The sequence below is a fragment of the Spea bombifrons genome, chromosome 13 (assembly GCF_027358695.1).
Source record: "Spea bombifrons isolate aSpeBom1 chromosome 13, aSpeBom1.2.pri, whole genome shotgun sequence".
Taxonomy (NCBI): domain Eukaryota; kingdom Metazoa; phylum Chordata; class Amphibia; order Anura; family Pelobatidae; genus Spea; species Spea bombifrons.
In genome coordinates, this window is record NC_071099.1 from 4,500,874 (window position 1) to 4,515,455 (window position 14,582).

The following is a 14,582-nucleotide window of genomic DNA, read 5'->3' on the forward strand; positions in this document are numbered from 1 at the left end:
CATTCTGGGCGGGGACTCCATCACTCCCGTTGTTTGGGGGCGGGGCCTCCGCTGGCAACATGGCGGAGACCGACGGGGAGACATTGGAGTCCTGGCTGAGTGAGTGACAGCGACAGCCGTGGGGTCACTAAATGTCACTTTCCACCTATTCGTGCAAATATCACGCGTGGCCACAGATTGTTACCAGAGTTAGCTTCTAATATTACACAAGCTAAGTAAGCTTAATCGACCATTGAGTGCAGGATGCGATAGTGATTAAAGTGCAGTTGTCTAGATGGCTGCCCGAATAAACGGTTTGAAAGAACAGCAGGACTCGCGTTGAAGGGGAAGTCATCATGTCCGGTTAAATGGGTCTTTTCCGTTATATGTTCTAGGCTCACACCCACATCAGCTTATGTGGGAATAGTCATTAACCGAACTAAGCTAGTTCCTGCACAGCCAATAATGCTATTAAAATGCGAAATCACTGAAGACTTGTCTTTTAATTCACCTTCAGATAGGTGACTAAGCTGTGACAGGAGGTTCCATTTTAACAGAGGAGATTTTCTAGGACAAATGTACCAGGTGACCTAATTTGGGGCCCTAGCAAAGATCACATGCAGTCTGATGAGTGTCTATATGGGTTGCAGGGAAGAGATGCGGTTCCTATACTTTAAATGCAGCTCGAAATGGAACCAAGTTTTCTAGAAAAAAAAACTGGGTGAAAGTACAGTCCGCCGTATATTAACTTGGGGCGACCAGACATCGCCCTATAATAAGGTGTATGTTTGTGCTTGTATGTTACTAGTTAAACCCTAACCCAACCTTAACGAAGACATTCTTACACGTCTATTGGTACGGCCATTGCATGCAAGCAGGAGCGGGTCTTGTGTGGCTTACCGCACAGGGCTGTTTCCTTTCCAGTCCACAAAAAAACCTGAAACATCTACTTTTCACTATAGAAAGGGATAGCCTATTTGCCATAATCCATGAGGTTCTGTTGGGGGGGAAAAAGTCCAGAGGGACCATCTCAAAGATGATGGTTAAAGGGACAATATAAGAGCCACCTGGAGGTCCATGTGACGCAGTGTGTAACGTAATCATCTAAATATGAATGCAGCAAACGGCATTAAACGTCCTTACATAAGCCACATATTGCTGCAAAAGTGGCGAAATGCGTCAGTAGTTTTGGCAATATCCTGGCTTCATGTACGGCACTGCGGATCTCAGCCTGGACTAGTACTTCCCTTTAAAGTAAGGCTAGGAAAGTAATGCTTAATATGTAAATCGCGCTGGGAAGAACAGAAAAAAAAACTCTTTAACCAAAAAGCTCCACTTTAACAAAAAAGTACTTCGCGATCATTGCTAGGTACGCCGCTGACAATATAAAGGTGCCACACACAGAGGGGAACACAACGTGGGAGTTCCACCTTAAATGTGTCTTTGGGTGAATGCCAGTGGGATGTGACAGGGTTGATGAAAAGTATGAAATGTAGAGTTTTGATGTTAATGGTCAGATTAATTTAAATGAGAGGTGACATTGGTCCGTATTATTTCTAGTCAACAAACTGAAATAGGGAATTCCAAGTGTAACCTTTTCTTGGCCACAATCATTTTCCTCTTGTTCCTTATTCTGATAACTGAAAGAAGGTTCTTCGAGTGACAGCCCCTCATGTCCAGTTCCAAATTTTTCACTCTGAACACCAACTGGCATTGTTTGCCACCATCACCCTATATGAACACCAACTGGCATTGTTTGCCACCATCACCCTATATGAACACCAACTGGCATTGTTTGCCACCGTCACCCTAAGTGTCTACTTTGTGTCATCATTGATAGAGGGGTGATTATATTTCCTAAATACTGATGCTGATGTTTTTGCTGTTATAGATAAGGCCACCAACCCTTGCAACCGCGAAGAGGACTGGGAGTATATCATCAATTTCTGTGATCAAGTTAATAAGGAGTTGGAGGGGTATGTGTTCAGCTGTTTGGGTAACATTCATATCTGGGAGAATATAGCTCTATATCAGGGGCGTCCAACATGCGGCCCGTGAGATCCGCAGTCAGGGTAACTGGTATCGCAGAATCGCAAGGGACCTGCTGCTTTCCTGTGGGTTGCTCACACAGCAGTGTCTTTTGTACCGCACAGGGGAAGCGGAACCCAGCGGAGTCACGTGAATTTATGTCGCATCACATGACTCCGCCCCGTTCCTGCTTCCGCTGTTCGGCACAAGAGAAGTTGCTCTCGAGCTACACAGTGAGAAGCAGCAGTCCCTGCATAAGTCTGCGAGTGAGAGATCTGTAGTCTATAGCTGCGAGATGATTCTAGAAGTCTATAGCCTGACTGCTGTAGTACATATTGTTACTTTGGTCATGTATGTGTGACGTGCATTTTCGCTTTCAGTCCACAGATTGCTGTCAGACTTCTGGCCCATAAAATCCAGTCACCTCAGGAATGGGAATCTCTGCAGGCACTCACAGTGAGAAAAGATTCTTTTCAATATTCGTTACCTAGCTCTGTAGGCAATGTTCTTTGCATCCAATTATTATTGTCCTTCATAGATTGCAGTTTTTCATAAATTGCAGAACAGCATAAAACATATTAATTTCCAAATATAATGAGACCTACTAAATCACTATCTGCCCCTGTGGCAGTTGAGCTATTAATACACTAAGTCAAATCCAGGGAGCTTGTTTTAACAGATTTTTATATATAAAAAAGTTTAAAGGGACACTTCAGCCATCATGTGCACTTTAATGCATTAAAATAGCTGAGGGGTCCTTAAGATGTTCAAAATACATTTGCTACCTTTCCCCACCCCCCAACTACAGTGTCCCTTTTGTAATGGAAGAACAGAATCTGCTTGTGCGCTATAACTTAATGTTATAACCAGGACAAATGGTAAATGGTTTAGGTAAATAAGGCACATGGTCAAGAGTGTGACAGCTGCAGTTTAATGTTGATGAATGTAAAATAATGCACAAGGGAAATAAAAAATTCCAAGGCAAAGTGTAGCATGGGGGGGGTTGTTCTGTCAGTGACAACAGAAATGGAGGACTTAGGAGTAATTATTTCTGGAGATTAAAGGTAAACAGGCAATGCAGCAAAGCATTAGAATAAAACAAGCATGCTGTGGGGTTGTGTAGCTAGAAGCATTGGTTGGAGAAAAAGAAAGAGGTAAGTATGTCTCTTTATAGATCTCTGGTTAGACCTCACCTACAGCATTGTGTACGGTTCTGGAGACCTTATCTCTAGATAGAAAGGCTCCCAAAATGGTGAAAGTTTTTACCCTGCAAACCAGGGAAGGCTAAAGAATCTCTTTATGTTTAGCTTGGGGGAAAGAAGAGAAAGAGTAGATGTTTGTTCAGGAGGAAAGTTTAGTTCAAAACATGACAAGAGGTCATAATCTAAGGCTAGAGGATCAAACACTCAGATGTACTATAAGGACGTATTACTTTACTGAGAGGGTGGAAGATAAGTAGAACATCCTCCCATCAAAAGTGGTGGAGGCTAAAGCAGTGTGGGAATTTAAAAAGTGTTATTATATATTTTGTCATTGTTTGCACATTGCAGGCATCCACTTCTTTGTTATAGGTCAGTATTATTCTTCACCTCTTTGTTTATTGGTCTCTACTATAGCAGTTAGGTTCAGTGTTCTCTTTTCACCGTAGGTTCTCGAGGCATGCATGAAGAACTGCGGCAGGAGGTTCCACAATGAAGTTGGCAAGTTCAGGTTCTTGAATGAGCTTATTAAGGTTGTTTCTCCCAAGGTCAGTATGTGCAGACATCATATCCATATTCAGAAATCTAACCGGAACTTAGAAGAAAAGGGAAATAAATGTAAATGGCTGTTGATTTCTGTAATGCTGTAGCTTGTTACCGGATATACGCCTCTTCTATTTCTTGGGCTTTTTTAAGTTACTCAATGGGCATCACTTCAGGACCCCTAGACTTGTTCTGTTACCAAGCATACAGTGCTTCCACTGACATTATTACTGTATTTCATCCCTACAGTACCTTGGTGACAGGGTGTCAGAAAAAGTGAAAACTAAGGTCATTGCGCTGCTGTATAGCTGGACGGTTGCTTTGCCAGAGGAGATCAAGATAAAGGATGCATACCAGATGCTAAAGAGACAAGGTGTAATATCTCCCCTCATTCTTACACTGCCAAAAGCAGAATTACACATATATATATTCCAACTCTGCCGTGCTTAGTATCCATTTCCAAATCTTTTAATTCTGACTTTTACTTTTATTCCCCTCTGTTTTTTTGTTCAAATTTCCCCTCTTCCTCCTCACATTCACTTTTTATTTTATAAATCGCAAGCATTTGGCATTATCTATATCATGTTATAAGATAGGTTGTGCATTTTTGCATCCTTCTCAATTTTCACGTTCTATCTTTTCATTCTCTTTTCATCAGGCATTATTCTCTCAGACCCATTGATTCCATTGGATCACACCTTAATACCCTCTCCACCTGCTCGTCCCAAGAATCCAATCTTTGAAGATGAAGAGCGGTCCAAGGTAGGACAAGAATTCTGTGGCAGCTAAATATTGCTCCCTGTAGGTGAGGGACATCCTAGCTCAAAGCACCAGTGGGTGTTTATTTTGCAGTTGTTTCATTCTTTGTAAATCTTATTTTGTGTTTCAGCTTTTAGCAAAATTGTTAAAAAGCAAAAATCCAGATGACCTCCAGGAAGCTAACAAGCTCATAAAATCAATGGTAAAAGAGGTGAGGCCTTCCTCGTTTAGGGTGCATGTTTACGATGGACTGGTACAAGCTGTATATCATAGATCTGATTGGAAAAAATATTATATAATATTCACATTTATATAAGGTTAACAAACATTGGCCTGCCCCCAGTCTCTACAGCCCCATGTCTTTTCTCTTACCCAAGAGCTTTTACCCCAGAGGTGTGTCTACCTCTAAAGATTTGTATATTTTATATTCCGTCCATCTCCACATTCTGCAGGATGAAGTGCGAATGCAGAGGGTGAGTAAACGCATTCACACTCTGGAAGAAGTGAATAACAATGTGAAGCTGCTGCAGGAAATGTTGACACATTACAATAAAGAAGAGTCATCTGAGGGTGACAGGGAACTTATGAAGGTGAGGTTGACTCCTTTTAGAAGATTTAAGCAAAACAAATGTTTAATTTCAGCTAGGAAACTTTTGATTTTGCACCTGGCATATGAGAGAACAGATGAATATATGTTAATGTCATAGTATGGGTTAAAAAAAAAACATTTTTTGAGTGATTCCCTTTTAGTAGAGTGTCACACAGGAAAAGAACATCAATAAAAAAGGTCCTGGACAGAAATATCATAAAGGTCATATGAATATGCAATGATCCCACCATTAACTGAAACTTGGTTGGGAGTAGGAAGGGTACATAATATACATTGATGATGAAATCTGTTAGATTCGAGGTTGGTAAGGAGAAAGCACAGTACCTAAGCTGATTTTAGTAGCAATTGGATGATTTCACCTTCTGTTTCTTCAGGAGTTGTTTGAGAGATGCGAGACCAAGAGACTTACCTTGTTCAAAATGGCAAGTGAAACAGAGGATAATGACAGTTGTCTAGGTAGGAGGTTGTATATACCTGTAAAACTTATGTTGGTAAACTTTGTTTATGTCATAGGCTATGCAGCATCTTTCCTGTTCCTTATATTATGTTCACTACCTATACTATTCTAATCAAACTTGAAGGTTTTTTTTACTATTCTTCAATCTAACGTCTGCTCCTTAGTTCCTGCTACTGTTCCTGTGTTATCACATTGCCTTGACACCTCCATGCAATACATTTCATTTCTCCTTTTTCCTTTTTGTCTGTATTCCTTATTTATTTTTTTGAATTTGAAGTTTAATAAGCGCTGGTTCTGCTTCACTAGAATGCCAGCACAGATAAGCGAACATAACAGATCAAAGAATACCATTCTAGTTCAATATGATCAAACATGCAAGATATTTGTTACGCAACTAAATTGCAATAACTGAGACAAGTCAGTAGACGATGATTTTTTTATTATTTTTTAAACATATAATGCAATGTTAAACTTTATTTTCAAATGGTATATAGTATGTAAACCTGGAAAGTTAGTTGTTTATTCCCCATATCCAATGTTAGATTTCCCATGATGCCGCACTTTCACAATTCTAATAGCAGGTCAGATTTTACACTTTGTTTTTCATCTGTGTGACCATATGACTTGATTAGACATCTGCTTTGTGGTAGCTCATTATCTCTTGATTTTCACTATGAGGGGTTGCTGGTAGCCTGATATTCCTCTCTAAATATTTAAACACTCCAGTATCCCTTTTCTTTGTGTTACCTGGTTAGTAGTTCCCTGAATTGCACATTAAGGTCTGAAAAATGCCTAATGAGCTCCATGATTAATCGTGAAATACTCAGGCAAACAAAGCTGGAGCTGGAAGGGCTATGTTGGCACGTTAGGAAGACACTCCGACTATTATATGCACGTTAATCCATATTATAGCTGAATGGTCCTTTTAAGTTGTCATTTACCTCTTTCTTTGACCTGCCCCCCCCGATGGCTCCTAAGTTTGAAGGAGGGCTAGTCAATTTATTTTTAAAAGCATCATGTGATAATAGTAATGAAATATTTTGGTAGCATTTTCACTTTTAATGTGATTATAGTGCTGCGGAATCACATGTATTGTAAAAATAAATACTTCCTCCGCCTAAGGTTAACAATGAAACTGCTGAAGATAAATATAGTCATTCATTTATTTGACCACAATGGCAAAATATGCTGATTTAATGCTTCAATACCTTGTTTTTTTCCCATTTACAATATTAGTTGCTCTAAGTTGTGAATTGTTGAAAAATTGAAAAATAAAAAAATGCTTGAAGAATTAAATGAAACTTTTTTTTTCTTTTAAATATATAAATATTAAATGTTGTAGGTACTTTAATATGAGTTATTTAGCCAAAACAACAAAATAAACACATCAATGAAAACTCTGCGCATATGCATTGGGATTCTTTTGCGAGCCAGCACTGGCTATGAGTATATAGTGCATGAACCTGAGATCCACAGAAGTACAATAGCAACAGAAATTCGCTTAAAGAAAGTAAATGAATACCAGGACTGGACAACTCCAGTCCCAGGGGCTGCAAACAGGCCACAGATTTCAAATATCCCAGTTTGCGAAGAGGCATTTCAATTAAAAAATATATTATTTCAAAAATATATTATTTTCAAGCAAGGATGCACAGAATCCCTGGTCTGTGTGTCCTATTTTATGTTTTCCTTTATACCTTTATACCTTTATTGACAGGTAAATTCAGTACTTTATACCAAATTACCGGTATATATGAGATGCAGGAATATACTGTATTTTTTTAAACAAATTGGTTGAAGTATCACATATCAATTACTAACATTACTTTATATGTACATGAAAAACACAGCATTTATTGAATAGAGGACTGAAACGTATATAAAGGGCATAATATCCAAATTTTGTTTTAACAACTTTAACTTTAAAGGGAAATGTCATGTTTTTATATGTCTCTCCTACTACTCACATGCTAATATACATAACAACTAATGTCTTTTGATGTCACACATAGGGGACATCCTACAGGCAAGTGACAACTTATCACGTGCCATCAGTCAGTACAAGAAAGTGGTGGAGCATCAAGATATCAATGGAGAAATTGACCTTCCGGATATATCTGAACGTAATAATTACTTTTCCGTCTTTAAGCATCCTTACGTTAGCCAACCATTCTATTTCCCTGCATCATATCCCCTTGATCTCAGCTTCTTCCGTTTTACATGTCTACATATATACTTCATATTTCAGGTTTTCTGTTTCCTAATGCTAGATGTCTGTGTCCTCCAGGATCTTGTGTTGATAGAGACGTGCCTACCCTCATTGACCTTGGAGGATGTGAAGCTCCCAGCACACCATTGGACCTACCTTCAATACCTGCAGCACCAGCACAACCACAGCAGCTGCCACCATTTATACCCACACTTCCCCCTCCTCCGCTCCTTCCAACTCAATCCTGCAACCGTTTGTTGCATAACGATAATGCCCTCAGTCAGATGAACAGTGCATCCAGCTCGCTTTGTCTCCTAGATGAGGAGCTGCTGTTTTTAGGTTAGATTTTGGTTAGGTTTCAATTCTTGAGCCCTGTTGATGTATAGGGGTTTCTTTGTACATGCATCAGCTTTATTCTGAATCAAAGGAATTACATCTCACTAAACGATAATACTAAATCATGTTAAAACTGGGAAGTCGAATTAAAACGCAAATGTTAAATTAAAAAAATGTTAAAAGATACAGGTCTTCATTGGAACCAATGGTTACAATGAAAGCCTGTATTTTTTTTTAAATTATTTCATTATTCACAATTTAATTTTTTTTTTTTTTTTTGTTCACGCTATGTGTTTTAGAGAATATTAACAGTAGTTAAGTGTTAACTTGCCCCTTAGTCGGTAAATTTTCAGGTTGGGTAGCAGTAATCTCTTGTTTTGCGCACTCTCCTTTCAGGTCTAGATGACTCATCGGCAAATGCAACCTTAGATGGGGCTTTGAACAGCAAATCAGATATGGTCCAGGTATAACTCTGTTACTTTTTAGGATGTTCGTTATTTTGTATCTTAACGCCCTGTTAATTACCATGCATTTCTACTTTCTATTGTGTTACAACCAGGATCTAAATTGATTTTCTGTTACTGGTCTACAAAATAGGCTATTTTGTATAGACCATCAAAACATTTGAAAAAGCACATGAGAGAGAGCAAATAATTTTTTTAAATCTCTGAATGAGAACAAAATTGCATCTTTTCCCTTTAGTACAAAACATTATTTGTGATAAATGGATAATGATGCTCATCTCCCTGAGAATACAAAACCCATGGTGAAGCAGGTCAGGTGCTTTTCAATGACAGGGCCTGTTAAACTGATCAAGATAGCGGGCGAGAGGATGGTCAAATGCGGGGCAGTTCTAGAGAACATAAACTGCTTCAGCCTACAAGGGGCTGGGGCTGACGTTTATCACATAGCAGGGCATTCATCTAAATTGCACATCTAAAGTTAAATTGAAATACTTTGAAATTTATAATCTTGGGATTGACCAGCCAGCACACAGACCACAATCCAATCCTTGCAAAGAATTGGCAAAAATCACAATATTCAGAAATGCAAAGCTGGTGTAAAGGGTTGATCAAAAAGAAACTTCCTCCATGTATTGATGGTGAAATTGAACATTTAAGCAACTAATCAACTGCAATGCATATGATAGCCGAATGTCCCTTTAAATTAGTGTTTTCCCCTGCAAGGAAATGCATGGAGGGATTCGGCAGAATCTGCCTTATGCATTTGCCTTTCCCTGCCCCGAGCTTCTTGGCCTGCAGGGGATGCCACCAGCAAGCTCCAGTGATGGCTCAGGTGAAAGTTCCAGAGCTTCTTGTGATTTCAATGGGAAGGCTTTCTTGACAGAGATTGTTGAGTTGTCTAAAGAAGCCATAACTGGCGGGAAAATTTGTACTGCAGAGTAAGTCATTTAAATTTGTCTCCTGCGCGGTAAGGAATGCATATTAAAGTACTTAAAAAGTACTTTAACATGCTTGCTTCATTGGTGGGGCGCTTTGGGAACACTAGAATGTTCATGCTTTGAAATGGTAGAAAGTAAACCATTTTATTTCCAGTTGTAACATAACAAAATTCCAAGACAGAAAGTCTAAGAAGGCTAAGTACTTAAGCAAGGTACTGTATTTCTCTCACACGTTTCCAGTATGTACACGCCATTCTTCTATGTGTATTTTCTTGTGTTTGCTACCATGTTACAGTAAGGCCACTCTCTCATAGGTGGAGAAGGGGGAGCTTGACATTCTTGCAGGACAGCCATTAATCTCAACTCCTACTCCTCCTCTGCTGGCACAGTCATTGCAGCACATGTGCCCCACGTCCGTGACTTCATTCTCCACAGCTACCAGCTGTTCTACTTTCTTCACTACTGCCTCTACAGGACCATCTCCAGTACAAACCAGCAGCCTTCCTCCGGGGGGCATTGCATTGCATGAACTGGAAGTGCTTGGGCAGCAGCTCCTTGAGGAAGCTAAGGTGTAAGTATGGCATGTGGGAGCATGACACATTCAGCTTCAGTTTGTTGCCATGGTACAGGAGAATAATGTTGTTTTTTTAATGAGAGGAGAGGCTTCTATGACCTCCTTTTAAGTATACTTTTGATACCCCTGACAAAACCAGCAGCCACGCCACATTTATTTTTATCAGTAGCCTTTCACTTTTTCTCTTCTTAGTCATTTCATTTGTTTTTTCATAGTAATTTGGCTCGGGGTGGTGATCTACACTGGTACAGGCAGCATAGAGAAAAGCAGAGAATCTTTAGGATGAGACAAGAACAGACAGGTTTTAAGTGGTTTTATTAATCACATATATACTATTTCCTTTGTTTATGATAGTTTGAATAAAGGTTAAATAGATTTTATCGATTATTTTCCTTCCTATATTTATTATTTTGGTTAATAATGTTTTTTTTTTAATTAACATTTATGAACTACTCAGACCTGAAGAATAAGCTTCTGGTGCCCAGTAATCCTGTTTCTCACTTTTCAGGGCATCAGCCAAGCCTGCAACCTCAGCTGGTGGTTTCAATTTTTTATCCTCTTCCATTCCTATGAAATCTACAAGCTCAGTGGGCTCTGTATCTGCTACCTCATCTTTCAGTTCCCTTGTAGTAGCTCCTGGAAGTCCTATCCTTCTTTCACAGCAGGCCAGCCCACAGAAAGGTTCCGATATCTCCTTAGCAAATGTGAATGTTCCTTTGGAATTAATAAAACCAAGTAAGTTGATTCACTCTAATAATTAATTATTGTGATTATCTTTTTTTTGTCTCGAATGATTTAATCGATAATACGTCAGCTAGCCAACAAAGGTATTACCTTCATCAAACTAGCCTTCTGTCTCCCTCTCTCTCCATTTTGTTTGTAGGGAATAAAACCTTAAGGGTTGTTGATTAATGGATTAGTATTTTATCACTTACATGTGATGCATGATAGATATGGATAATATATCACTAGGATCTCTCATGTGATCCCTTTTATGAATATGCCATTTCTAGACTTACCTGCATAGTTCCTTATAGTTTATGGTCAGTTATAACTTGTGATACTGATGTTGTAGGTACCATCCTCCCTGTGACTGCATATGACAAGAATGGGTTTCGTATCCTGTTTCACTTTGCCAAGGATTGTCCGCCTAATCGTCCCGATACCCTGGTAGTGGTAATCTCAATGCTAAACACAGCACCCCTGCCAATCCGCAATATTCTAATGCAAGCAGCTGTGCCCAAGGTTAGCAGGTCTGGGGATTGAACCCTATTCTTGATGGTACAAAGGCAATCAAAGACTAAATTTGTAATTTTTTTTTTCCATTTTAGACAATGAAGGTAAAACTGCAGCCTCCATCCGGGACAGAGATGTTAGCATTTAATCCCATCCAGCCTCCTGCAGCTGTTACACAAGTCATGTTGGTGGCAAATCCTCTGAAGGTAAATATTTATTTTTTGTACCACAAAGTACAATGCATTGGAATGACCAAGTGCATTTCTAAACCACAATTGCGTAAGAAAGCGCTAGATGTGGTGCAACCAGTAGACACATATGGTTGACTTTCATATAATTCCAGTGGGCTGTACACATTAAAGGTTGAGATAAACAATTACATCTTATCCCTGTTGATGGGCATTTTTTGTGCTTGCGTGTTTCTGTACAGATGCACGGCAGGTGTGAGGGCACCATAGCTTAGGTGTGGTTCCATAAGATGAATCTGAGCCTTGTTTGCTCCTTATTCATGCTGCCTTACTCTATACTTCTATATAGTCAGTTGCTAGTGAAATTAAAAATATGGGCCATATTGTACTTATCTGCAGCCTATCAGCCTAAAAACATTAAGGCAAGTTTACATTTCACCTACCCATTTCCTAGGAAAATGGCAAGCATAATGTATAGGTAAAAAAATACCATCACGCTGCAGCTTGTCACACGTTACTACTGTAGAAGTATAACAGAAGCAGCAGGGTGTGAACATTACTATCCTTACTCACTACTGAATATTACATCTATAAATATTTTGTAGCACCTTTTTTTAAATAGCTTTTTTTTCCAGAATAAAAACATTAACATTTAACAAATGTCCTAAGTGATCATGAATACACAAACTGGATCATGTGAAATGAGCCGGCGGTAGGGATTCTGCACAATGTATTGACTAACTGGTTGCCCCCTCCTGTCCATCCCGTTTCTTTCTGCCAGGAAAAAGTTCGTCTCAGGTATAAGATATCCTTTACGCTAGGGGAGCAGAACTATACAGAAGTGGGCGAAGTTGATCAATTCCCAGAGCCTGATCAGTGGGGGAAGCTTTGACATGAATTCGGCTGATTACTGTAGACTGTGACAAGGAATAAAAGGTGACATGGCGTCAAAGTTAAGAGTGTTTACACATCTTGTCCGCACTTTCGTTATTTGGAAGGAAGAACTGGCCGTGTGAAGAAAGATACCCGCAACGCACTTTATCCTGAGGAATCATTTGCCTCCCCATTTAGAGCTTCTGGTGTCTGGACTTTGTATGGTTGGCATGACAAACCCGTGTCCTGTTTCCTCATTCTCTCATCCCTTGTTATGCATTTCACTAAAAGGAAGTTCTTCCATGGTCTGCTAACATGCTAGATGTATTGGGGGTGCTTTTTTAAAAAAAAAAAAACCCACAACCATTCCTGGTGTAGAACATTCCTGATTTTTGGACAGTTTGAAGTCATTTTTCAATAAGCTACAACTCCATGCGCATCTCTCTTTGCCAGTAAGAACTACCCTTTTCAGCCAACTCGCTCTGGCTACTCAGTCTTGTGGGGCTTTATTTTCTCCTAAACAGTATTATTGCATTTTTTTTTATTTTTATTTGGAAATGTAAATGAATCTCATTAAATACATGAATCACAAGGTCAATTAAAAACCAGAAAGGGGAACAAAAACAGAAACTGAAGCCGATTAATAATGCTCCGCAATACAGGGTGAGAATCTGACCCTAACCGTTTCAGTCCAATACCATGTAAAGACATAGTCTAACAGTAAGTAACATGTTGGCTGTAAATTTGAAAATATATCACAACCTACGTAACTGTGAAGTGTGAATGTTGTTTAAAACCTGGAGCCTGCATGTTGAATAAACACTGTCTGAAGACTCCAGTATTGCTTCTTAATTGCAGTGATCTCAACAAATATACAGTTATAGATGGTGACCAGGTCCCTGCTTAATAAAACAATATTTATTTTTTCTAATAGTTTTACAAATCCTTAGATATAACGGTCGGTTCGGGTTCTGTCAAATTTACAATAAGTGTTCATTTAAATGGCATACATAAGGCCAAGAAAGGTCTCATCCTTTGGTTTATAATCCACGAGTGACAAATTAGTCTCCTGATAACCTTTAAGTAAAACAATAATACTTTAGAAATAACACATTTTGTGACATTTTCCCTGCGCTGTGTGCTTTTAGTTTGTCGATTAGTTTAACGCCTTCTGGCCAGGTTTTTTTTTTTTTTTTTTTTATAGTTTTTTTGTCATTTTTACCATGTATGTTCCCCTTTTCCACATTTGATGAACCCACATAAATTATGCACTGCTTTGTTCAGAAGTAGGGCCTTCTTTGAAAATCATACAAATACATTAAAAAAAACCCCAAAACCCTATACTAAAATGCAAATGAAAAAATCCAGTTTCCCGCCATTTTGTCTCCTATACTGTAGATGCTACACAGCTGAACAATAATCCAATTTATGATCAGCATATTGACAAGGGGTTGGGGTATTTTTTTTAGTAGGCTCTTAATAAAACGTGTTAAATTGATATTTCATTTTTCCATATTTTATTTGGGAAGAAAAAAAGGGGGGTGGGGGAGCCACTGTATATTCCAGCAGTGTCTAGACAGACCTTGAGTTAACTTCCAGTGGGTGTACCAGAAGAGAATGCTTGAGTGTATGATTGGGCATTCCTTGTATAACGGTATACTGGCAGGGACATCTGCAACAAAGGCAGGACGTACTGGTACATTCTAATGGGTCTTGGCATTCAAGGATGTGCCAGTAACTCAAAAGGAGTTAAAAGTTTGTCTCATGGAAGCAACGATTGACAATAGCCTGTGGCAGGGTCCGCATTGTCTAATCACCTTACTGTTGATTACCTCACTCCTCTTTTAACACATCCTTGCAAAGGCTGACTCCAGCCAAGCAGCAAGTTAATAGGACATTTAATATGGAGGGACCAGGCAGATGCATAGTTACTTTTCCCCATGGTAAACACATAGGGACGGGTTTTAATACATATATATACTGTTCTCTCCTACTTAGCATTGATCTCTGAAGATAAGCAATACCGCCCCCCAAGGTTTTATCACAAAAAAAATGTAAACATTATTTTACTTTCAATGGAAAACGTATCAGAGTCTATTGTATTAACATGATTAACTTATTTCTAGAAACTGTCTAGGAATTCAATAGAAAGAGGACTTATGTTTCCAGTATGTAAATTGTGCAGTGTA

General features: G+C 39.0%; 1 protein-coding gene across 1 annotated transcript; it reads left to right on the forward strand.

Moving 5' to 3' along the window:
- Positions 1-34: 34 nt before the first annotated feature.
- Positions 35-13,231, forward strand: GGA3 (golgi associated, gamma adaptin ear containing, ARF binding protein 3). The gene is made up of 17 exons (XM_053453513.1): positions 35-99; positions 1,871-1,955; positions 2,388-2,463; positions 3,656-3,754; positions 3,999-4,122; positions 4,408-4,511; positions 4,639-4,719; positions 4,961-5,098; positions 5,493-5,574; positions 7,588-7,698; positions 7,863-8,123; positions 8,517-8,584; positions 9,837-10,093; positions 10,605-10,831; positions 11,172-11,341; positions 11,428-11,538; positions 12,302-13,231. Exons 1-17 carry the CDS (start codon positions 60-62, stop codon positions 12,410-12,412), a joined length of 2,145 nt encoding a protein of 714 aa, XP_053309488.1. The 5' UTR covers positions 35-59; the 3' UTR covers positions 12,413-13,231.
- Positions 13,232-14,582: the final 1,351 nt, after the last annotated feature.